Here is a 26,324-nt window from a genome sequence, read left to right on the forward strand (position 1 = left end):
GGGGTGCTACAAAGGTTGTAAGTGTGAAAAATAGCCACAAGTCACTTTTTTCAGTGCCATTGCAAGTTTGAGCGGTCACTAAATGACCTGCCGTAACAGAATAACAGAGTTTGAAGGAACCTTGAAGGTCTTCTAGTCTAATCCCCTGCTTAGGCAGGAAACCCAACACCACTTCAGACAAATGGTTATCCAACATCTTCTTTAAAACTTTCAGTGTTAGAGCTTTCATGACTTCTGGAGGCAAACTGTTCCATGGATTAATTGTTCTAACTGTTAGGAACTTTCTCCTAAGTTCTAAGTTACTTCTTTCCTTGTTTAGTTTCTACCCATTGCTTCTGCTCAGATGCTTTGGAGAACAACCTGATTCCCTCTTCTTTGTGGCAACCCCAGCAGTGAGCTACCAGCTGGAACGCTAAATTGTGCTCGCTGCCGTGGCTCGTAAGTTCTTGCGGGACCAGCGCTGTTTTGCTGCTGCACCTGTGGAGGAAGCAAAATCGCACACGGAGCTGCAGGTGCGCCTGTGTTTCAGCATGTGCGGAAGCAAAAAAACCTCACCAAAACATGGACGCACCTGTGGTTCCATGCGTGATTTTGCTTCTTCCACAGGTGCAGCAGCAAAAACGCGCTGGTCCCGCAATAACTTACGAACCGCAGTGGCGAGCGCAATTTAGCATTCCGGATCGTAGCCTACCGCTGGGCAATCCCTAACATATTGGAACACTGCTTTCATGTTTCCTCTAGTCCTTCTTTTCATTAAACTAGACATACCCAGGCCCTGCAAATGTTCTTCATATGTTTTAGCCTCCAGTCCCCTAATAATTTTTGTTGCTCTTCTCTGCACTCTTTCTAGAGTCTCTACATCCTTTTTACATTGTGGAGACCAAAACTGAATGCAAATCGTAAATTGAGGACTACCTGTACTGAAAATTGAAATCACATGAAAACAAGAAGACACATAGAATCCTAAATGTCTATAGTTTTACTGAGCAAGCTGAATATTTCAGAAACTAATGTGTTTTAGAGGCTATTGTACTTCACTACTATAAACAATTTCTTTTGCCATATTAGATATGCAAAATAAAACAGATATTTTTACATTTTGTCTCTCTTTCAGATTTTATATAAAAACAAACCCATACTGTGAAGAGTAAAACAGATATAAAAATAATGTCCAAGGACAATGGTCAATGAAGTAATGTAGAAAGCTTCCTCATAACAGGCTAAGTAATAACTTTATTCTTCTTTGGTCATGTAACACCTCTACTATATCCACACTTTAAGAAGGATTCAGAAACAATGGGACAGGATCAATGGAGGCTAACAAAGATGATCTGAGGACTAGAAACTAAGCCTTATAAAGAAAGATGGATAGCATGTTTGCGTTGAGACAAGATATTTGGGAGGGGATGTGGCTGTATTCTTCAAATGCCTGAAAAGATGTCATGTAAAGAAACATCAGGATCTGTCTTTTCTCATTCCAGAGTGCAGTACCCAAAATAAAGGATGAGATCTGACAGGAAGTCAGATTCCAGTAAAACATTAGAAAAAGAGTTCTTAGCATTTAGTTCCGTTTGACAGTGGAAGCAATTATCTGGGAAGGGCGATAGCTGCCCCTTCTCAGATGTGTTCAAACAGAAATTAGACAGCTACTTTCTTTGGGATGGTTTAATTTGAAATTCTTGCATTGAATAGAGGTTGGATATGATGGCCTCATCCAAATTAATGATTCTGTGATTTGTTCAATCACTCAACAGTGCATATTTCTATGAATAAAGACTTTCTGGGAGCCAATGCAGAAAGATCACATTTGGTACCTGACCCTAGTTTTGGTTTGTTTGCTTGTTTTATTAAACTAAAAATGCCAAGGATTAATACGAACAACCTATATACACATTATTATAGATGGCCCAAAGTTTCCTTTCCTCCATTAAGCAGAACTTCACAAAAAATCTAATCACATAGTGCTTAAAATAATCCTAAATATAGTAATTTAGGATAATTCTCAATCTGAGAAGAATAATGTCCTTTCTGACATTGATTCTATTACCCTTGCCATAGGATAGGTGGGGAAATTTGAGACAAATATATCCAGGGAAATATATATTTATAATTTTGGAATACATCTCTGTCTCAGACCACATAATAAAAATCAATAGATCCATCATCCATCCATCATCACAGTTTTTTATGCTTATTATTACTGAATTATCTTGTTTTGTATGCTATGGCTGTTGCTGTAATCACCATTTTCCTGGGTCTGTAGATTCTAAAATTCTAAAATTCCAACTTGCTTGGTAACAAATCAAAGAGGCTGAAGAATAATAAACATTTCATTATTTTCTGTAGCTAGGTGGTTAAGAACCATGTCGAGCATCGACATTAACCTGGGACATTACAATAAATTAAATGAGTTTGATACACTGCAGCCAATAATAATTATTATTTCTCTCTCTCTCAATATGAACAAGTATATATTGATTATGAATAAGTATATTCTCATGATGTATAAGTATATTGTTATTATATGTAAACATACAAGTTGATTAATATACATAGCTTTCCCAATTTTTTCCTTGAATTTGGGGTGCAATGATGCATGCAATTCACCAAGTATAATTACCTTTATTTGGGACAATTGGCTTTCTTGGACAATCACCTTTTTTCAGAGTAACATCATCAATGGCAATATCTCCCTCAGAACCTGTCCCACGAACACCTTCAAAGATGATCTGAGGGAAAAAAATCAGACTTAGAAAAGTTTTAAACATCTACAAATTCCAGCTCTGGAAAAAGAATATTACGTTGCCTTCCTGTGATGTTAGAGCCATCAGTCCCAAAGGCCACTCAATAGATTGTCTACTTGCCCTCTAGTTTCCTGGAACAATTGGGCCATGGTGGGGTGTGATGACCGACTCTTATATTCCTGGATTTGATAGAAATTTAAACCATCTTAAAACAAACAAAAGAGAGAGGGTGGGGGATGTGAATTTTTGGCCCAAATGATCTATATTAGATTTTTCTGCAATATTCTGTTTGTTGTTATTATTAAACTATAAAAAATACAAAACTGACTTTAGGACAATTAATGAGTCTTGATGAAATTTAATGAAAAAAGAAAATCCAGCTCTTCTTTGTCACCCTTCACAAATCTACATTTTTTAAAGAATTCTTTTTGACAAATGTACCCTTTGGGACTGTCTGCAAGACCTTGTTTTTTTTTTTTTTTTAAAGTTTCAGTTTATCAGTGAATGGTCGGCAAGGTGTTGCTGAGCCGATAAGGTAGAAGGCTGGAGGCTTTAAACAACCTCCTGGAAGCCATTTCAAACTTCACATCTTGGCCCTCCCTCTGCACTGGAACAAAAGCTTGATAGTTCCCTGTGCCTCTGTTTAATCCCAGGACGATTTTCCCCGATATCCACCCATAAAATTTTTTGGCCAATTAAAATGTGAAAAACAAAAAAACAATAGCATTTCAATATTATAATTTCCTGGTTGTGTGGAGGCATACGATTGAGGCCTTCCTCCCCTCCTTGGGAGATAGATAGATAAATAAATGAAAGTTTATTTTAAAAGTTACAGTAAAATTCAACCTCCCTTTTAACTTTATATATTAAAACACAATCATCATTGATAAAGATAAATTGTAGAGCTGTTCCGATACAGTTGGCAACTAAACAAGAACATTTCCAAAGAAGTCTGCTACAAACAGCAGGTTCTCCTTGCTGAGGTGGGAGAAAAAGATGAAATCACACAGAATTCACTACCTTGCACAGAGAAATACGAGATAATTGGGGCATCACAAAGAATCAGAAATCAAATGCCATACAATTCCTGGCCTCTTCCTAAAAGCTGCTGAAGCAGACGTTTCCTGTGCTTCAATTATCTGGATTTAAACCAAGACTATGTGGAGTGATCTTAAATCCTAATCCTTCCCAGAGTTGGTCGAACAACTTCTGTATTTTTTTCAAAAAGACCAACCCCTTCTTTCTATCTGCAGGAGTCTCCATGACAGACAGCATTTTTCCCACATAGAAGTTAATTCGGCATGCCTGAGGCTGTGGAAAGATGAACTGTTGGAGTAGGTGACTTGTTTGGGCTATAGTCACAGCAAGTGTGTCATGTCCAAAGGCATAGTAATACCCAATCTTCCACTCTGCATGGATAGATTACCCCATTCACACATTATGGTTTCAGTTCTATAATATACAGTAGATAATATGCCTACAGATTAGTTCAACACCTGACAGCTGTGACTAGGGAGACCTTTGCACAGGTTCAACTAGTGAATCAATTGCGACCCTACTTGGATCAAGAGGCTCTTCTCATGGTCACTCATGCCCTTATTGCAATACATGGAGCTACCCCTGAAGAGTGTTCGGAGACTACAGTTGGTCCAGAATGCACTATACGAGTGTTGTGGGTGCGCCCAGATACACCCACACCACATCAAGCTGCATTAGCTTCCTATCGGTCTCTGACCACAATTCAAGGTGTTGGTTATTACCTTTAAAGCCCCACATGGCTCAGGGCCAGAGTATCTTTGAGACCGCCATCTACCACATATCTCCCAGCAACTGGTAAGATCCCACAGGGTTGGTTTTCTTTGCATCCCATCAGCTAAACAGTGCCGGCTGGCAGGCCCATGGGGGAAAGCCTTCTCTGTGGTTGCCCCGACTCTCTGGCATCAGTTACCGCCTGAGATCTGCACTACTCCCAACTTATTGGCCTTCCAGAAAGCCAGAAAGACCTGGCTTTTCCAACAGGCCTGGGGACATTGACCTTGGGGGTATGACCAGGGCCACCATCAGGAATTTTGGGGCCCCATACAGCCTAAGTGTCTGCCCCCCCCCGCCATTTTAAAACTATTTTAAGTCGCCGAGTCATTCCATCCCCTGGGGATCATTTCCTGCTTCACGCCAAGCGAGGCGGTCCCATAGGCCAGTGTTTCCCAACCTTGGCAACTTGAAGATATCTGGACTTCAACTCCCAGAATTCCCCAGCCAGCGAATGCTGGCTGGGGAATTCTGGGAGTTGAAGTCCAGATATTTTCAAGTTGTCAAGGTTGGGAAACACTGCCATAGGCTATTTCAGGAACTGGGTTAAGCCGATTGTGTGGACTCATCCAGGAGAAAGAAAGAAGCGGGAGCGGCGAGGGAAAGAAAGAGCCTCCTGGCATTGGTCAGGCGGAGCATGGCTTATTTACGGCTCATTGGCACTTCTCCCTTCTTGGAAGAGGCCTTGTTGACAAAACCATGTGCTTTCTAGCGAGGGGAGAGGAGAGGGGGATCCCACACCTGGCAGCCACTGGCGAGGAGCTGGAAAGGAATGGTAAAAGGAATGGTAAAAGGGGCGATCAAGAGAGGAATGGGTGAATGAATGGACGGAGGGTGGGAAGGAAGGAAGGAAAGAGGGAAGGGACAGGAACAGAGGAAGGGTGCAAAGAAAGCAAGGAAATGTGTGAAAGGGGAGAGTAAGAGAGGAAGGAGTGAAAGAAGGGAGTGAGGGAGGAAAGAAGGGAGGAAGGAGAAGGAAAGCAAGAAATGGAGGGAGGGAAGGAAGGAAGGAAGGAAAGAAAGAAGGAAGGAAGGAAAAAAAGAAAGAAAGAAAGGGGGAAGTGACAGGAACAGAGGAAGGAAGCAAGGAAACTTATGAAAGGGGAGAGTAAGAGAGGAAGGACTGAAGGGAGGGAGGGAAGAAGGTAGGAAGGAGAAAGAAAAGAAGAAATAGAGGAAGGGAAGGTAAAAGAGAGAAAGAAAAAGAGCAAGAAAGAGAAAGAAAGAGAATGAAAGAGAAATAAAAAGAGAGAGGGGGAATGAAAGAAATGGAAGGAGGGAAAGAAGGAGAGAAAGAAAGAGAAAGAAAGAAAGAAAGAAAGAAAAAAGAATGAAAGAGCAAGAGAGAAAGAGAGAAAGAAAGAAAAAGAAAGAAAAGAAAGAAAGAAGGAAAGAAAGAAAGAAGGAAAGAGAGAAAGAGAAAAGAAAGAAAGAGAATGAAAGATAAATAAAAATAGAGAGGGAGAATGAAAGAAATGGAAGGAGGGAAGGAAGGAGAGAAAGCAAGAGAAAGAAAGAAAGAAAAAGAAACAAAAAAAGAATGAAAGAGCAAGAGAGAAATAAATAAATAAATAAATAAAAAGAAACAAAAGAAAGAAAGAAGGAAAGAAAGAAAGAGAAAAGAAAGAAAGAGAATGAAAGAGAAATAAAAATAGAGAGGGGGAATGACAGAAATGGAAGGAGAGAAGGAAGGAGAGAAAGAAAGAGAAAGAAAGAAAGAAAGAAAGAGAAATAAAAAAGAATGAAAGAGCAAGAAAGAAAGAAAGAAAGAAAGAAAGAAAGAAAGAAAGAAAGAAAGAAAAAGGCAACTCCAAAGAAAGGCTCACTGAGTGGATGCATGAAAAGAGGGACCTGGATCTCCACTTGCCTCCCCCTCGCGCTTACCTGCTCCCAGCACCAGCAGCAGGAATGCAAGCGAAAAGAAGCTATTGGCTCCGGGCGGCGGGCGGTATTCACGCCCCCCCGAACCCACAGCCCAGCATCTCCAGAGGCCGAAAGGCGCGACTCTCTTGCCCTCGCAATCCTCGGGGGGGCACAAGACCGGCAGAGAAGCCGGCCGGGCTCAGCCCTCTCCCGGCTTCCTCAATTCCGCTTCCCCAGCAGCGCAGCTTGGCTTCCGGACCCCCGCGGTGACTCCTCCTTCCGTGGCTGCCATCGGGGCTCCCTGCCTGTCTGCCGGTCTCCCTGCCTTCTTTCCTCACGGGGGTGGGAAGAAGGTGCGGGGCTGTCAGAGAAGCTCCGCAGAGGCAGAGTTCATCGCCATAGGGGTTGGGGAGTTTTGGAAGGCGCCGCCCCCCCCATTTTTCAATTTCGCCGGGCCCGTTACACCACTCCCAGTAATACCGGTCTATCGGCGGCCCTGGGTATGACTAGGAAGGTTGGCCCATGAATCTATGGATGGCTGCAATTATTTTAAATTGAAATGTTTTTATACTGATTCATGTTAGTTTTTGTTGTGAGCCACTCTGAGTCCCTAGGGAGTTGGGCGGCATAGAAATATAAACAAACAAACAAGCAAGCAAGCAAGCAACACACAGCTTGACACAGTGGGAGCTTGTGAGAGCATCATCATTGGAAGCTTTCAAGAGACTGGATTGCCATCTATCAGAAATGGTGTAGGGAATTGGTTCATAACCTGGGGCCCACATCCCATGGGGGGGCATTTAATTTTTAATGGGGGCAATTGGAACTTTGTTTAAACCAAGTTAATGGCCTTCTAGACTTCCTCTGAATATGTAGTAGTTCACTTTTTTGAATAGTAAGAATTATATGTCATGGAGGAGGGTATCAGGATTTTAGAGATGCTTAGATGGGGCATGGCCAAAATAAAGGTTGGGAACCACTGGTGTAGGTTCTCCTGCTTGTGTGGAAGGGCTGGACTAGATGACCTACAAGGCCCTTTCCAACTCTGTTAATCTGTTACTGTTACAGAAGCTCAGTTTTGCAAAGAAATCCAGCTCTGTGCCCCTTTTGTGGCTAGTCTAAAGGGGTGTTAACGTTTGGGGGATAGGAGGAAACCATTGGGGGTAACGGTGACATCTCTTATTAGAACGGGTCACTGCTTATTTGCCTTTTGTCCCTGCCTTGATATGAGGGAAGAGCGGATCAAGGGACGAAATGAACTACATTATCAGCCTGGGTGCTAAAAATCTCCGTAACTCGGGCTGCTATGAAGGCCAGAGCTATCCTTCTCCCCCTGTACTCCTGACTTTGGAATCACAGGGGGCTCCTTCATTCTCTGAGCTTGACAGTTACAGCTTCATTAGCCCATGCCACCCGTGCTGTTCCCATGGTTACAACACTTTACAGGCAGCGAGGGCAGAGGCCCATTCACCTCCCATTCCCTCAGGAGCAGAGCCAACCTCTGCATTCATGTCCCATTATGCAGGAGAAGACTACAAGCCTGCCATTACCTGTCTTCCGATGATATAAAGCCCTGCACGAAGCCTCCTCAAACTGTTCACGGACTCGGTGGATATTCAGCCTGGCTGCCTTCCTATTTGCTGGATACGGTGAGGGGAGATTTTCAGAGTAAAGACCAGATGGAGATCTGTGTATTCAGGCTGTGAAATTTCATCTGCCCCTAACCATCTATGCTCTCTTTCATTTTACCTAAGGCAAATGTGGCGGGGGTGGGCATTCGAAAATGTTAATTGGCAATTCCCTTCTATTCCTTGCTCATATCTGCAAGTGTGGTGTTTGTAAAATAAATAAATAAATCTAAACAACCTTGGCGCTTACATATATTTCAGTACCTTTTGAATGTGTTAGAAAACAAGCGCAATGCATTGACTTTATCCTCGAACGCACAGTTTAAATACTTTTTGATTTTTCTTTTCTGAGCCACAAAACTCCAGTGTAATATTAAGGGAAGTGAACAAAATCCATCTGACTGCTAAGTTCTGATCTGCACATTTCTCTAGAAGAGGCAGATCAATTCAGGTTGAAAAGAGATTCCTCCAGCATTCCTAGTGGCAACGATATCACGTGCATATACAGTATTTATGTGTAGGAAGCAAAGGGCAGATTTTTCATGCTCAGCTGCTCTGTTTTCCATCAAAAAAGAGGACTTTGTCTGTGTATGAATACTATAAATGCACATTTGTTTCCAATTTTCTGTCCTGTTCTATTTTTCTGTAAGGCAGCATTTCTGTTGTAAGATTTCTCAGAGATCAATATGTTGTTCTTGGGAAAATGCAATATTTCCCCCCTAGCTGATTGCTATTAAGTTGGCTACACAGAACCTGGCCAGCAACATATTGGCTACATATATGATATGACGTAATATTATTTTCTCTGTGTTTTACTCTTTTGTGAATTTTCCAGTTCATTGTCTGGAATTTCTCTGAGGCCGTGTGGTATCTCTCTATATTAATCCCGCAAAGGAATACTCCCTACATTGCTTTCAGTTATTAGCAGCTATTTTCACAGTGCAATCTTATATGTAGCTATTTACAAGGAAGTCTTGCTGAATTAAATGGTACTTAAGGCCAGGTAAGCATGTAGATGGCCTTAGCCATAATTCTCCCCAGCAAAACGGTGTCTCCTTGTATATATCAGTTATATAGAGCCTGGTGGTACATTTTAGTCACTAAGTACTTGGAAATGTTCCAGTTCTTCTTCAATTCTCATAGCCTGATGAAGAAGAAATGAACTGGATAGAAGGGAGGAAAATGTTGATTATATAAGCCTCATGACACACCCTCTAAAGAAAACAAATCTCTCACTCTCTCTCTCTCTGTCTGTCACTCCCCCCCCTCCCTGTTTCCCCCCCCCCCCTCTCTCTCACACACACATTGTAGCATTGCTTTTTATGCTCCTCTGCGGTCCAACCTATTCAGGAACCACTTCTGAAAAAGAAAAGACCATCCCCAGGCTGTGAGTCAACAAGCTGGAACAAGCTCATACCAACTGAATGATAACAAATTAGTTGCCCATCCCAATTGTCATTAAGCACACAGCAACAGTTGAGCTACAAGCAATAAGCAACAGGTTTACAAGTAACTAGATTATTGTTTTATGGCACCCCAAAGTATACTGCACACTTTAGTACTAAGTAAAAAAGAAGAAAGAAGAAGCAAAGGCTCATGCCCAATACAAGCAGTGCAACAAATAATTCACCAAAGAAAATAAGATGCCAGGAATAAAATTTGCAATAAAACTCTTAGGGAATAAACACCTCTATATTTTAACATATACACACAAAATCTGAGAATAATAAATGGATATGTATGGCCTTGTTCATTCCTCAATATAGTTCTATTTATTTTACAGATGCATATCAGTTTTATACTTGTCCAATATTAACAAGATCTAAAAAAGATCCCCAAGACCAGGTTTGCTAAGGGTTTTTTTTTTTGGAAAAGCAACACTGTTGATATAAACAAAAATAGTAGAATTTGCTTTATGCTTTGGGAGTTTAAAGTATGGATTTCAAGGTACCAATATTAAATCAAATAGTTCATACAAAATCTGAACATAAACAGAGTTCATTTACCCGATAATGCTAAGTAAATATGTTTTTGTGCAACTTTATATGAACAAAAATTCTATCTCTATGCCAATTTTCAACCATAACTCTGCTTTTAAAAGACCATAACCGAGTTTTCATCTATATAATGAAAGAACAATCATAAACATGTCTAGTTCTTAATAGTAAACATAAACTTTTGTGCAATTTATGCATGCTTCATATACTTCCAAAATAAAATAGACATTTGAAACCCCAACTAGAGATGGAATAGCACTTAGAAATCATCTTTGCGGAATCGCAGTGTGCAACACTCTCACGGCTCACAAATAGCTCAGAAAATGAATGCATAGTGGTTACATTTTGCGGAGATTCAACTCACCATCACAGAATCTTTCATGAAACTGCACAAGATTTCCATAATGACATTTAACACACACCTGCCTATAGGAGGTAAGATTTATCTAACTATACAGCTTTACTTCCTACCCAGCCCCCCCCCCCCCCCAATGTACAGGTTCTCCCCCTTTCAGATCAATAGAGAGTTCATCCATTGATTGTGACAAGAATTGACTAACTGGCTTGTCACCCAAGCATGATGCTGATGAGACTGAGAGTGAGTGCTGGTTCCAAAGTCACCCAAACAGATTTCATGCCCAAAGTGAACTAAACTCAGTGTTATGGTTTTTAGCTCAGCCACTAGACCAAGCTGACACTCAAAGTTTTATTCCAAAGTAATTATGGATCAAGATGCTACTGAACATGCAAAAGTAAGGATGGAGCCCAGATAAATAAATGACATCACATTTTTCAAGACTGTTTATAGCATTTACAGAAACACAATATAGATCTGAACATTTCTATTTAACAGATAACACTGCGTATATTGGAAGAGACTGCTATCATGGGTAGTTCCACAGCTGACATGTGATATTGCAGTGAATCAGAAGTCATAGTTCTGTGTTTGCTCTACATTTCTAATTTCTGATACTATCTAGTAATATGGTTATAAAACATGGCATCACTGTGCTACAAGTTTCCTCATGTAACCAGTTGCTGTCAATTGGAGCATGGATACTTGCAGCTGAGTGGTGGTCGTCTTAACAATAAGCACCACACGCATGCATTCCTACCAGCTGAAACTCAAGTCAAGAATACTCTATATAGAAATACTTTTGTACCAGGATCACTTGTATGTTTTTCATTACTATAAGAGGTGGGGATAGAAAGCTGCCTTATCGTTATGAAATCTAGCTCTGCCCACCCAATGACTCACTAGTAGTATTGGGAGAACCCGTTGAAGTTTGGGTTCGGCCGGACTTGACGTTGGAGTTCGGGTTTGGGCCCCTGAACTCGGCCGAACTTGAACCTGAACTCGAACCCCAAACCCAACACCTCTGGCAGGAGGTGAAGCACTGGAGTGTGTGTGTCAGGCTCCTGGTCTGGAGTCACCCCTCCTGCCCCCCCAAGCTGAGTTGGCATCTTGAGCCTCAGAGCCCTCCCCGCCTCCCCCTCCTGCCCACCGCCCGCTTGAAGCTTCCGGCCGGGATCCTGAATAGCCAGCCAGCAGAAACTGCCTCCCCACCCCTCTGGCCCGCCGTGAGGTAAAGCGCTGGGGGGGAGGTCAGGCTCCGATCCCCAGGAGCTCAGCGGGGAGAAAGTAATGATGCTGTGCCTCCCTGTTTTTGCAACCGGGAGGAGAGCCGCGGTGGAACAAGCAAGAGGCTCCTAAGTGGGCTGCAGGGTCAGGCGCGGCTCTTATACCCCCCCTCCTTCTTGATGAAACTTCTTGACCGGGTCATGATTTGAAGCAGGAATAATATCCACATAGTCCATACTACCATAAGGAAGGGATGACGTTTTTGACAGCAGTTACATCCAGTTTCCCATGTGAAAACCCATTCAACAATGATAAAGTTTCAAGTAACTGTTCAAGCTACATATTAGTGCTGGTGTATTAAGTCTTATTATGAAACAAGGAATTTGGGTGGGAGAAGGGGAGAGGCATGCCTCCTAAGCTACTTTATTATAGGAGGCCAGAAAGAGGTATTCTGTTTTTCTTGAACTTGTGCTGCTGCACATTTCACCATTCAATCTTTGCCTTAAGGTTTGCTATACTAAATCAAAGACATAATAGCAGGTATTATAGGATCTGCTTACCTGGAAAGGTCCTGCAGGATTGATGGGTACATGTACTTGCTGCCACATATTTCCTTTGTCTCCTTTGAGTGACAAGGCTTGAGTGGGTTGCTTATTCCTCACGTGAACCAGGAGATTTAAGGATCCTAAAAGAGAATGGCATGAAACACTGGAGTCATACTGCTTCTTTGCAGCAATCCTTTTGTCACAGGGATCAATTGACATTTGCATCTATATTAGATCTTGCACATTGGTTCTTTCACTGAATGCATAAGATGTGAATAGGGGCTATTAGCAATCTATATATCTTTCATCATTGCAATCTTGGTGTAGAGATATAGATTTAAATGTCTTATGCATTGTTTCCCAGAAGAATTCTAGTTAATTCCCAGTTAATCTTATCTCAACTTGGGTGCTCTTTATTCATTCAGTAAGTAATATCCCACTTACGTATGCCTCCCTTCTTTTTTTTATATACTGATAAGTATATAAAGATATAAATAGGTTGTGGTCCTTTATTACTATTAGGATCCCTGATCTAGTAGAGGTTCTAGTGTCTTGGACTACATCTACATCCAGATAACCTTGGTTATAACTATTCTTCAGACATTTGCCACTATGGGGAGGATGAGGGAAACAAATTGTAACAGAGATTTAAGAAATGCAGTACAGTGTTCCCTCGATTTTCGCGGGGGATGTGTTCTGAGACCGCCCGCGAAAGTCGAATTTCCGCGAAGTAGAGATGTGGAAGTAAATACACTATTTTTGGCTATGAATAGTATCACAAGCATTCCCTTAACACTTTAAACCCCTAAACTGCAATTTCTCATTCCCTTAGCAACCATTTAAATTATTACTCACCATGTTTATTTATTAAAGTTTATTAAAAAAAATATTTATTAAAGGTGGATGAAAGTTTGGCGATGACGTATGACATCATCGGGCGGGAAAAACCATGGTATAGGGAAAAAACCGCAAAGTATTTTTTAATTAATATTTTTGAAAAAACCGTGGTATAGCCACTTCGCGAAGTTTGAAACCGCGAAAATCGAGGGACCACTGTATTGAAAATTGACAGTGAACTGTTTGTAAACCAAACTACCATATTTTTTGGAGTATAAGACACATCTCTCCCCCTCCCACTAAAAATGGGTGGAAATGTCAGTGCATCTTATACACTGAATACAGCCATTTTTGGCCTCCTGTGAAGCCCTGCTCCTGCATTCCATTTTTGCAAAAACTGAGCCGGTATTTTTTTTCAAAAATGGAGTACCCAGAGGGTTTGGGAGGCCAGCATTTTACTCCTGGGGGCTGGGGGAAGGCAAAACACCCCCATTTTATGAAAAAAAAACCAGATTAAAAACAGGTGCATTTTTTGCCTTCCCCAGCCCCCAGGAGCTTTCTGCAGGCCTCCCAAACTCTCTCCCCAACACATTTTGCAAAATTCCTGGTGAAAAATGATTCATTTTTAGCAAAAACGGGGGTGTTTTTGCCTTTCCCCAGCCCTCAGGAGCTCTCTGCAGGCCTCTCAAACGCTCTGCTTACTCTCTTTTTGCAAAAAAACCTGGTGGAAAACAGACCCATTTTTGCAAAAAATGGGGCATGCAGAGGGTTTGTGAGGCTTGCAGAATAAACCTGGGACCAGGGGGGACAAAAACCATTTTTCTTAGTTATCTCTTTGAAATCTTGGTGCATCTTATACACCAGTGTGTCTAATAGTCTGAAAAATACAGTAAACTCGACTGCAGCCATGACACTTACTAAACACAAGTAGGATAAGTAGAAATATTTTCACTAAACAGAGGGTTAGATTCAGTGGTCTAAATTACCACTTCCAATTCAATGAATATGAATACAGGTTCAGTTAACACTCCCTTTAGAAATTCTTTCCCAGAATCATCCTCCAGCATACACCTCTATAATAGGCATCTAAGGAGCATTAAAGCTAATAAAATATGTGTTTAATAGGCTTCTGGTCTGGCAGACCTTATCAAAGAGCAAGCTCCAATGAGCAAGCTCTTGTCTGAACATATTGTTTTCTGAAATGAATGTTTATTTAATTGATTTCCAAACGACCACCATGGGAAATGTGCTAGGATGGGCCAAAGCTATACAAAACTTTGCATAGGAGACAATTTCCAATTGCAAGGTTGTGAATATACTGCTTGAGAGATTCATAGCCTACCTGTTGAAGGAAGCAGATACTACTAAGTTACTGAGCTCATAATTTTATATGCCTTTCCTGGAAGTAAGCTTTCCTGGTTGTGGGCATTGCCTCCCAAGGACTGTTCCATCTGTCCATCCTTAACATGGGGGGGGGGGATTTTAACTCCCTCAGAGTGGATCTGGGAGTCCTCCTAGACCCGCAGTTGAGATTAGAATAACATCTCTCGGCTGTGGCTAGGGGGACCTTCACACAGGTTCGCCTAGTGCACCAGTTGCGGCCCTACTTGGATTGGGAGTCTTCCTACAGTCACTCAAGCCCTTATCACATCATGGCTCGACTACTGCAATGCAGTCTAAATGGGGCTACCCTTAAAGAGCATTTGGAGACTACAATTAGTCCCGAACGCAGCCGCGTGAGCTGTTGTGGGTGTGCCTAGGTACACCCACATAACACCAACACTCCACGAGCTCCACTGGCTTCCAATCAGTCTCTGGGCCCAATTTAAGATATCACCTATGGCTTAGGGACCATCTTTTGCCTTACACTTCCCAGCAGCCAATTAGAGCCCACAGGGTTGGCTTTCTCCAGGTCCCGTCGGCCAAATAATGTTGTCTGGTGGGACCGTGTGGGAGGGTATTTTCTGTGGTGGCTCTGGTTCTCTGGAACCAGTTTCCCCTGGAGATCTGTAACACTCCCTCCCTACTGGCTTTCCAGAAAACCTTAAAAATCTGGCTCTGCCGACAGGTCTGGAGACATTGAACAAGAGCATTTAGCTCCGACCTAGAAGTGATGAATGTTATATAGGGGTTTTTTAATTGTTTCATATTGCTTTTTATTTGCTGTACACTGCCCAGAGTCCGGTAGGAATTGGGCAGCCTATAAATGTAATAAATTAAATTTAAATAATTTAATTTCAATTTTAGTCGACAGGTCCCGTCGACTAAACAATGTCATTTGGCAGGCCCCAGGGGAAGAGCCTTCTCTGTGGCGGCCCCGGCCCTCTGGAACGAACTCCACCCAGAGATTAGAACTGCCCCCATCCTCCCTGTCTTTCGTAAACTACTCAAGACTCACTTATACCGCCAGACATGGGGGGGGGGGGGGGTTTGAGACACCTTTCCCCCAGGCATTTTTTTATACTTTGTTTTATGTTTGGTATGAATGTGCTGTTTGGTTTTTTTAAAATAATGATAGGGTATTATATGTTTTTTAATATTAGATTTGTTCCACTGCTATATTGTTTTTACTACTGTGAGCCGCCCCGAGTCTTCGGAGAGGGGCGGCATACAAATCTAATAAATAAAAATAAAATAAAATAAAATAAATAAATAAAATAACCTGAAATCAGAAGGAACGGTTAGAATGGCACTTGCAAAAGAACTTTCTAGAAAATGGATGCCCAATTGCTGTTTGATAATGGTAAGTGCTATATAGTACCATGATGGCTGGCCTATGGCTGGACAAAGCCAATTGGAAACATGAAACTCCACTTAGCCATGAGATTACTAGATGATGTAGTTGAGCCCATCTCACAGAATTAGGTAAAGTAGAGGAAGACATGCAGTGAAGGGCTACCAAAATTTTTACTACCACACTGTGGGTGTGGCTTATGTAGGACGCCCTGCATTTTCTTTCAACATCTTTCAGTGCAAATTGGGTGCTCTGGGGTGGAGCTCCATTTTCGCTGCCCCACTGCGTTCCCCCCTGTCTGGGCAATAGCCCATCTCTGAAGACATGCCACCTTGAGCAGCAAAAAAACCACGACAAATCTTATTTTTATTACAAGACAATGCTTCCCCTCAAAATCTATTTGTCCTTTCTCCCTTAACTCTCCACATGTCATTGCTTTTTGACCTATTATAAGTCACTAGTCATTCAAGACATGCTTAAAAAAACAACACAGAAAATCCAGAGATTTCATTGGTCTCTTTAGGAAAAGTGCCATCACTGGGGTCAATTCACAACTTGTCTTCGTAATATCCAAAATTAATGATTAAAGAAAGAAGTCTAAACAAAAGAAGAAAGGTCTGCTTAAACCCACACTATTTTTAGATTGTTTTCAATTTTCTTTCTAAATAAGAGGGACGTTATGTGTATTTGTTGATGTGTGAATGGGTGTCCATAGTATAATTTAACTTCACTGTGGTAATGGAAGTATATATATCTGTGGAATGAACTATTAGTGTTAAACCAAAGAACATAGTCAATTTTGTTGTTACTGAGGAGTGTAACTTGGATGAAGGAGAAACAGGTTGCCTCTGTGACATTGGAGAGATGGCCAATTATGATTTCACTCGCTTTGCATTATGGATAGGCTGAGTTTTCCTTAAACAGGAAATTTTATTTATTTATTTATTTATTTATTTATTTGTTTGTTTGTTTGTTTGTTTATTTATTTGATTTGATTTGATTTGATTTGATTTGTATGCCGTCCCTCTCCGCAGACTCAGGGCGGCTAACATCAGTGACAGAAAACAGCATGTAACAATCCAATACTAAACAACTAAAAAACCCCTTATTATAAAATCAAACATACATACAAACATACCATGCATAAATTGTAAGGCCTAGGGGGAAAGAATATCTCAGTTCCCTCATGCCTGACAGCAGAGGTGGATTTTAAGAAGCTTACGAAAAGCAAGGAGGGTGGGGGCAGTTCTAATCTCTGGGGGGAGTTGGTTCCAAAGGGCCGGGGCCGCCACAGAGAAGGTTCTTCCCCTGGGTCCCGCCAAACGACATTGTATAGTTGACGGGACCCGGAGAAGGCCAACTCTGTGGGACCTAACTGGTCGCTGGGATTCGTGCAGCAGAAGGCGGTCCCTGAGATAATCTGGTCCGGTGCCATGAAGGGCTTTATAGGTCATAACCAACACTTTGAATGTGATTAATATGCTTTAAACAAGAAGTTTTAGGTTTGGCGATTTACACCCCTAATTTAAATAATTCCACTCTAGAACCAACTGCTATCCCTAACAGCTAAGAAGTAAAATATTTCCTTGACATTATTCATCAGATTACTGTTCAGAAGAGGCAGACAGCAATATTACACAGCAGGCAGGTTCTGTATTACCACAAAAATGTGACTGAAGACCGCATTTTCATGGCTACACATTCTAATAGAACCCAAATAAAATAAAATGGAACTGCCATATTTAATTCTGTCAATCAAGAAACATATTAATCAGCTCCAAGAGGGTATTGTAGGAAGGGTGGGCTGACACCCAAGTATTTGAGTTGTGATGTACAATGAATGCAATAACTTTTCTTCTGCTGAGATCTGAGTTTATACATATCCCCTACAGGCTGCAAGTTAGCAACAGAGTGAAGGGATTTAACGTATTTTTCAGAGTATAAGACGCACCGGAATATAAGATGCACCTTAGTTTTGAGGGAGGAACACAGGGAAAAGAATCTACTTACCAGATTATTTGGCTAGAGAACAATGAAAGAGCTTGCAAGCCAGTAAGAACTGGGAACATCATTAACACTGGAAAGAAACATTCGGAACAAGTGGAGTAATGGAAAAAACTGCAAAGACTTAGGGCTTGGAAAACATTCTTCGCAGAGAGTAACAATGAAAGAGCTTGCAAGCTGGTAAGATCTGGGAACATTGTTAGCACCTGATAGGGCTGGAAAGAAACTTATTGAGAGCAAGTTAGAGTAATGAAAACAACCCTGCAAAGACTTAGGGCTTTGAAAACATTCTTTGCAGAAAGTAACAATGAAAGAGCCTACAAGGTAAGAGCTGGGAAGATGGTTAGCAGCTAGTTAGGGTTGGGGGAAAAAAAAGCTACATTCAGAGTATAAGACGCACTCAAATTATCAGCCTCTTTTAGGGTGGAAAAGGGTTCATCTTATACTCCGAAAAATACAGTATGTGTCCCAACATTGGCTTAATTAAATGCACACGCATGCATGTATACACAAACAAGCACAACAAGTTGTCTCGTGAACCACAGAAATAGGCATTTTTATTTTTCCTTTCTTTACTTTTTAGATATAAGTGATCCAGAATCATTGGCCAAATAAATCTGAATGAAGAAACGAATAAATAAAATAATAACTGGACTACCATAGTGTGATTGCTGGACTAGCTCTAATGAGTTTTAACAAGAACAGCTTTATGTTAGCAACCCTTCTTCTAAGACCATTTCTATCCGTTTGAATGGGAGGGCATTAGGTCAGTTCAGTAAAATGACCCCCCCCTTTCCCAGGTCTCAAGCTTTAAGAAATAATTCTAAAAACTATTTTGGATCAAATCTTTTGACCAGAGAAATTGAATTTTAATGGATAACTATCTCTGCATCCTCCCTATTTCAAGCTGGATAAATGCCAGACCCTGCACTCATTAACTTGTGAAGACATCTGGAGGAGACTTACATTTCCTTCATTATCCATCCAAGTATCCCTAGCATTTCTGGCTCACGTCATGGCTAATAATCAATTTAGCGGAGAAATGCCAGGAAATCAGGTATCATTCGGTGTTCTGATTTTATCTACCGTATTTTTCGCTCTATAAGACGCACCTGCTGATAAGACGCACCTAGATTTTAGAGGTTCGGGGGGGTGCTGGGAAGCCCCCCAGGCCGGCTGCGATCTTTTAAAACAGCCGCGCCGCTTCTCAGCTGACTCCTGAAGCGCGGAAGTTCGCTTTTGGCTTCAGGAGTCAGCTGGGAAGCGGCACGGCTGTTTTAAAAGATCGCAGCCGGCCTGGGGGGCTTTCCAGCACCCCCCCCGAACCCCCAACTCGGAACCGCGTTCAGACGATTCCCCCCCTGTCCCCGTCCCCGCGCCTACTGCGCACCGCTCGCCTTCCCGGGCAGCCCGACACGCCGGATCGCTCGCTCCCTCGCGCGTCCCGCCCGCCGCCAGGCTCCTTCCATCCACTCGGCCCGGGCGGCCGCTTTCCCGGGACGCAGGCGGAGCTGCTGCTCCAGTTCGCTGCCAGTACTGTAGTATCCAGCTTGCACGCATTAATCGCTTTTCGACGTACGAGCTTTTTGACTCACGAGCCTCCTTCCGGCACCAGTTAAATTCGTATGTCGAGGTTCTACTGTATATCGCCGCTCCCCCTCTGCTCCACGCCTCCCCCCCTCCCTGCCTGCATCTTCGCTCCATAAGACGGGGCTGATTTTTCATCCTACTTTGGGAGGAAAAAACTGCGTCTTATGGAGCGAAAAATACGGTACTCATCCTATCTACAACCTTCCAGGCAAAAATATGGCAGCACAGACAGGAGTGGAACAAATTATCCATAAAATGAATTCTGGGGTCTGTATGAAGGAGGCAAAGAACAAAGGGAAGGAAACAGCATCTGGAAAGCAATATATATATATATATGCAGCTTTGAAATTCTCACCAGCAAGCAAACAGAAACAATGCATATCTTTTGCAGAAAGTTGCATGTCTGCACCAATCAAGAAAAGAAAAAGAATCAAGAAAATCTCATTTCCTGGACTGGAGGCTCAGGAAGCATTTATGGTTTATTGGTTAAATCTCGCTCCTCTTTTTCATTTAAAGTGGAAGAATGTAAATGGGACAACTGAGACAACTGGGGACAGACCACTCGGTTCTGTTGTGCTGTTCTGTCGCTTAGGATGAGGAAAATTATTTCTCTGAATATTGTACATATACAACCACATTGATCTGAATAGCAAGAGGAGGTGGTATGTCTAAATTTGGACAATATATTTTAAATAGCATACCGTCTAACTTTTAAAAGATTGGAGACTAAATCCCTAGTGATGAGAATATCTATCTATCTATCTATCTATCTATCTATCTATCTATCTATCTATCTATCTATCTATCTATCTACCTACCTACCTACCTATCTATCTATTAGGTTGTGATGATAAGCTAATATTATTATTAGTGAACCAAAATATTTGAAACTCACAGCCCAGTTCAGATATTGCTCAGAACTTGCATTTTAGAGAGAGCTTGAAATGTTCCAATATTAAAAGGGGAGAAGTCAAAATCTGTAAGTAGGATTGTAAGTGTTAGATCAGTAATGAGACTGAGTCCGTTGAAGCTTGCCTTGCATTTATTAACGAGCTGAAATGATAACCAGTAACCAATTACTACTAACACCATCAACTCCCGCTGGCAAAAACCGCCGCTCTATTTATACTATTTTCAAAGTGGCGGACAGACTGAGACAGCTGTTTATTTTTGGCGGTATTTGTCTCGGCCAATCAGCAGCTGTTACTAAAGGCCGCTCGGAAACCAATCAGCTTGCTTCATTTAATTGACTGTCAGCTATAACAGTAACAATTATCTCAGGCAGAGATATTTTCCCCCCCAACTAGTTCTTATTCGGTTTGGTGAAAGAAAATGTTATTTGAAGATGACAATTTTGGAGACATAAACATCTTTAGCTCTGGTATAGCTGAGTCTGTGTGTGGATGTTTTTCTTTGTGGAATAATTTCTCCAGCAGTCTTCAGCATCTCTAGCAAATCATTCCTCTGGATTTTTTTCAACAGGGATGCTACCGATTACACTACAGGTGGGGAATGGAAGGAATGCTCCTGAGAAATTGCTGGGGAATTTCCCCTGGATACATTAGGTTAAAATATCCTGATTCACCTAAGTTCTTTTCCTTTGGATAATTTTCTTTTTGTTGAGGGATAATTGGTGGGGAGGGTTGAAGGATTCTCTCTCATCTCATTTCCCCCCTGTAGCTCAGCCAGTACATTATACACATGCAGAAACAGAGTAACATTGGAAGCAGTCCTGCAAGTTTGGAAAAAGAAGTTGATGCCTTAACAATATAAGGAAATATATACCTAACCCTATAGTTGCTGCTCCAAAATACTGCTTTTGAAGTATATATTTTTTGGGTAGTGGTGGGGGTGATCACTTTCCATAATATGCAGATGATACCCAGCTTTACATCTCCACCCCTTGTCCAGTCAGTGAAGCAGTGGAAGTGATGTGCCAGTGTCTGGAGGCTGTTGGGGTCTGGATGGGTGTCAACAGACTCAAACTCAACCCCGATAAGACAGAGTGGCTGTGGGTTTTACCTCCCAAGGACAACTTCATCTGTCCGTCCATTACCCTGTGGGGGTAATCATTAACCCCCTCAGAGAGGGTCCGCAACTTGGGCGTCCTCCTCGATTCACAGCTCACATTAGAGAAACATCTTTCAGCTGTGGCGAGGGGGGCGTTTGCCCAGGTTCGCCTGGTGCACCAGTTGTGGCCCTATTTGGACCGGGACTCACTGCTCACAGTCACTCATGCCCTCATCACCTCGAGGCTCGACTACTGTAACGCTCTCTACATGGGGCTACCTTTGAAAAGTGTTCGGAAACTTAAGATCATGCAGAATGCAGCTGCGAGAGCTATCATGGGCCTTCCTAAATATGCCCATGTCACACCAACACTCCGCAGTCTGCATTGGTTGCCGATCAATTTCCGGTCACAATTCAAAGTGTTGGTTATGACCTATAAAGCCCTTCATAGCATCGGACCAGAATATCTCTGGGACCGTCTTCTGCTGCACGAATCCCAGCGACCAGTTAGGTCCCACAGAGTTGGCCTTCTCCAGGTCCCGTCGATGTTGTTTGGCGGGACCCAGGGGAAGAGCCTTCTCTGTGGCGGCCCCGACCCTCTGGAACCAACTCCCCCCAGATATCAGAGTTGCCCCCCCTGCCTTTCGTAAGCTCCTTAAAACCCACCTCTGTCGTCAGGCATGGGGGAATTGAGATATTCCCTTCCCCCTAGGCTTATAAAATGTATGCATGGTATGTCTGTATGTATGATTGGTTTCTTAAATTGGGGTTTTTTACATTACTTTTAATATTAGATTTGTTCATATTGTCTTTTTACTGTTGTTAGCCGCCCCGAGTCTACGGAGAGGGGTGGCATGCAAATCTAATAAATAAATAAATAATAAATAAATAAATAAATAAATAAAGAACTGAAGAAGTGGAACCATGTCTTTATTAGCTCACAGTCATCTTTTCATTTTCTTTTCTTTTCTTATTTTTCTTCTTTGGCCATTTCTTCCCAGACTTAAATGCATTATTTGGCTTTTCCTGGAAACTTCTGCACTGAAAAGGACTGGCAGTGCAAAGGATCAAAGCTCCCCATGGCAAGAAAACAGAAGACATCCCGAGATGCCAATTGTTTTCTTGCCATTTTTCACATATGGTGATGGACATGGTATTTATCTTTTTTATATAAATATTTAATATGTTTATTTATGTTATTATTATAGCTACATTAACCAGAAGACAAATAAAGGGTGATAATAAATGGTGAGGAATTGATCAATGGGGGGGGGGGGAGCTGTGCCTGCTGCTACCTCTTTATAAGACCCGAGCTGGCATTTTAGAAGAGCGTCTGGTATACAAAAGAGCACCAGCTGTGATACCAGATACAGAAGTCCAGGGGGATGCATTTAAATGCTACAGATTTCTGGATGAAAAGGTCTGATTTCAGTTTCCATTCAACAGGAAACTTACTCCGCTAGATGGGAAGAGATACCTGAAACAGATAGCCCAGTGATGTTAAAAGAAGCATGGCAAATAGAAACTTCAGTAACCCTCTCTGTTTTTTTTACAATCGTGAGTTGTGGCACATTGTTCTATTCTGCAGACACAGAGAGAGGGGGAAAAGAAGTAGATGGCTAAATGTAGAAGTTATGAGAACAGCCTGGCAAGAATGCCAGTTCCACAAGTCATCCCAAAGTTGATCTCAAATCAACAATTAGGTTGTTCAGTAAAATATTTAGGAGAATTAGAGGTAGACGTGTAGTTGTAGTTTAGATGAGAGGTAGATGGTTCATGGTCAAAAACCCTCGACTGTAGAGCAAAAGAAAGACTCAGAGAGTCTGAAACTCGACTGAAATCCATGTGTTGGAAACTCTGACTCAACTATAAACTTTTACTTTTTTTTTTTAAAAAAAAGGTTGCTTTATCAGTTATTTACTTATTTAAAGAGAAGCACACAGTCTTTCAATATACAAATTTACTGCCTGCCTGCCTGCCTGCCTGCCTCTCTCTCTCTCTCTCTCCCTACCTACCTATCATCTATCTATCTATCTATCTATCTATCTATCTATCTATCTATCTATCTATCTATCTATTTATCTATCTATCTATCTATCATCTATCTATCTATCATCTATCTATCTATCTATCTATCTATCTATCTATCCATCCATCCATCCATCCATCCATCCATCCATCCATCCATCCATCCATCCATCCATCCATCTATCCTATCCTATCCTATCCTATCCTATCCTATCCTATCCTATCCTATCTATCTATCTATCTATCTATCTATCTATCTATCTATCTATCTATCTATCTATCTATTCCAGATGCTAGATTGGTCCCCTGCAAACTCTTGTCTCTCAAGGAACACTTGCTGAAGCGGTGCAGGAAACTTCGGCCATGCTCCTTGAGAGACCAGAGTTTTACAGGGGATCTAGTGTCAACAATGGACAATAAAGCTATGGCTGACTCTGGCTGCTTCTCTCTGCTGTAGTGCTTCCTAGATGCAGTTTACCACTCCAAGCCCCAAGCGGCAGGAGACGAGGGCTGCCTTGGCGCCACCAGCTGACACAAATATACTGCAGCAAAGCTGGAATACTGATGCCATGCAAATGCAAGTAGCGCTTCACTTCCGCACCTTCCAGCCACCGCTGCTTCAGCTTGCCCCCTGCCCCCTGCCCCCTGCCCCAGCACCATTAACTCATTCTGGCCAGTGAAGGATACACTCCTTTTTGCACATTGCATCACCTGCAAAGTTTGGTGGAGATTTCCAGCCCCACCATGGGCTGGTCCCATATTCCAGAGCTGTAGTAGTCACAGCACTGGCCCCTTGGTCATCCTGGAGCAGCTCCTCCATCCGAGTACAGAAAAGGAAAGGAGGGGAGGGAAGTGTTAAGTTTGAAGCAATGAGAGAGACATGTGGTGGCCTGATTCATATTTATTAGGAATTGGCTTCACTCAAAAAGAACTTGCAACGAAGTATAACAAAGTAACTTGCGGCAAAAGACCAGCCGCGCAGCTGGGTTTGCCTTTTAAAAAGTTTTTCTCTGTAGGCATGGCTTGGACAGCCCCTTGAATTTCCCGGCTGCGATTCAGCCAATCCGTGGCCGGTATGCATATACTCTTACTTAGCATAACATATTTACATATTGGCTATTTACATATTCAGGATTTGCATACATAACAGGAAGGGAGGAAAGGAAATGGGGAGGAGAGCGGCGGGACTACAGCTCCAGCTCTGGAATATGAGACTAACTTTCCCATCAACATCAGCAAGCCACCGTCAGTCTGCCCATCTTTGTTTTCCTTCACTCAGATTGACCAAACTTCTTCAGAGAAGGAAAACAAAAGACGTTTCCAGGCTGTGTGCCTAGCCCAGGCACTTTCTCTAGGGCCTCCCCCCCAGAGATCCTGGGAAGCAGACAGGTAGGACTGAAAGGTAGCTGTGCACCTCCCCCCAGTGGTCCACAGGATTTAAAACTATGGATTTGGTGGTCCCTGAGGTCCAAACGTTTGGAGATCCCTGATTTAGATTGCTTAGAAATCATAGCTCTGATGGCCTTAAATAAAGCCGCTGGTGTCATCTAGCTTATTAAAGTCTGCATTGAGTTAGCATTTCTCCAAAGTTTCAAATTCCTTGGAAGTGATGGCATAGGGTTTTCTGCCACATGTAAAACAGAGTGCTACCAAACAATGATTTGTGACATAATATAAAACAGTGCTTCCCAACCTTGGCAACTTGAAGCTATCTGGACTTCAACTCCCAGAATTCCCCAGCCAGCGAATGCTGGCTGGGGAATTCTGGGAGTTGAAGTCCAAATAGCTTCAAGTTGCCAAGGTTGGGAAACACTGATATAAAGGAAATACTGTAGCCAAATAATAATCGGGACAGTTAAAGTTAAGAATAATTTGCATTCATTTCAGCTACATCTGTCAAACTTTGGGGACTGACAGTTTGATTAAAATGTCCTCTTGCTCCCAATAAACAGATTGTAAAAAACCACTCCATGCCACCATCAGTGGATTGTCTCTTGGAATCCTCCAGAAAAATTGTTAGACTGAGTTGCAGTTCTGATTTGTTGATTTGCCAATGATTGTTCAGCCTTATAAAGGACATTGCTATTTTTCCAGAATATTTAAGCAGGCAGGGTTTTGGGTCCACAACTCCTTTAGGATAATTTATAACAAGAAGTTATAACCCATGGAAGAAATCCCATTCGAGAGAATTCAAGCACTTAAGATGTATAAATGAATTCTTGGTCTAGGTAATGGGCAGGGACAATTGAATTTATGGGGAAATCAAACAGAGAAACCAATCAGATGGGTTTCTTCCTGGCTAAGGTGGGTAAGTGTGAATATTCATTTTGATTTTCTTTCTTGAAAGAAAATGGGGATAGCTCTCATTCACGGCTCTTGGAAAACCAGGGAAGAAAATAGCCTCAACCATTGAGATCTAAGTTATAGATCTTGGGCATTTTACTTTATGTTTGCACAGGATATAGCACAGTGTAATGCACTGTATGGGAAAGCATAGGAACTGTACAAGGGAGACAGACATGGGTTTCAGCAGGTTCTGACCAGTTCTGGAGAACCAGTAGTGGACATTTTGAATAGTTCAGAGCACTGGTAAATACCACCTCTGACTGGATCTGCTCCATCTATTCTCTGCCTCGAGTCCCAGCTGATCAGGAGGAAATGGGGATTTTGCAGTAACCTTTCCCTAGAGTGGGGAGGGAATGGCGGTTTTGCAGTATCCTTCCCCTGCCACACCCACTAGGCCATGCAGCACCCACCAAGCCACACCCACAAAACCGGTAGTAATAATATTACCAAAGAGCTGCTCCCTGCTGTTGCAAGTACAAGTGCACTAGAGTGCCTTCCGCCCCCTGTCCTATTGCTCTCCTATATCTCCTATACCTTTCTTCTATTCCTATATCTCTTCTTCTATTCTATTCTTTCATTGATATGTTCTATTACTATATCTTCTTTT

At 42.1% G+C, this 26,324-nt stretch overlaps 1 protein-coding gene across 2 annotated transcripts in view; it reads right to left on the minus strand.

Annotated features, from left to right (window-relative positions):
* MDGA1 (MAM domain containing glycosylphosphatidylinositol anchor 1) overlaps positions 1–26,324 on the minus strand; it is a 401,506-nt gene that overhangs the window by 2,401 nt on the left and 372,781 nt on the right. The window contains exons 15-16 of one of the 2 annotated variants that reach the window (XM_070734253.1): positions 12,184–12,308; positions 2,621–2,729 (exon numbers count right to left, since the gene is read on the minus strand). In XM_070734253.1, the coding sequence (XP_070590354.1) occupies positions 2,621–2,729; positions 12,184–12,308 (234 nt within the window). The remainder of the gene's footprint in view (positions 1–2,620; positions 2,730–12,183; positions 12,309–26,324) is intronic. The other variant, XM_070734254.1, reaches the window with a different exon arrangement.

The sequence above is a fragment of the Erythrolamprus reginae genome, chromosome 1, assembly GCF_031021105.1.
Source record: "Erythrolamprus reginae isolate rEryReg1 chromosome 1, rEryReg1.hap1, whole genome shotgun sequence".
NCBI lineage: Eukaryota > Metazoa > Chordata > Lepidosauria > Squamata > Dipsadidae > Erythrolamprus > Erythrolamprus reginae.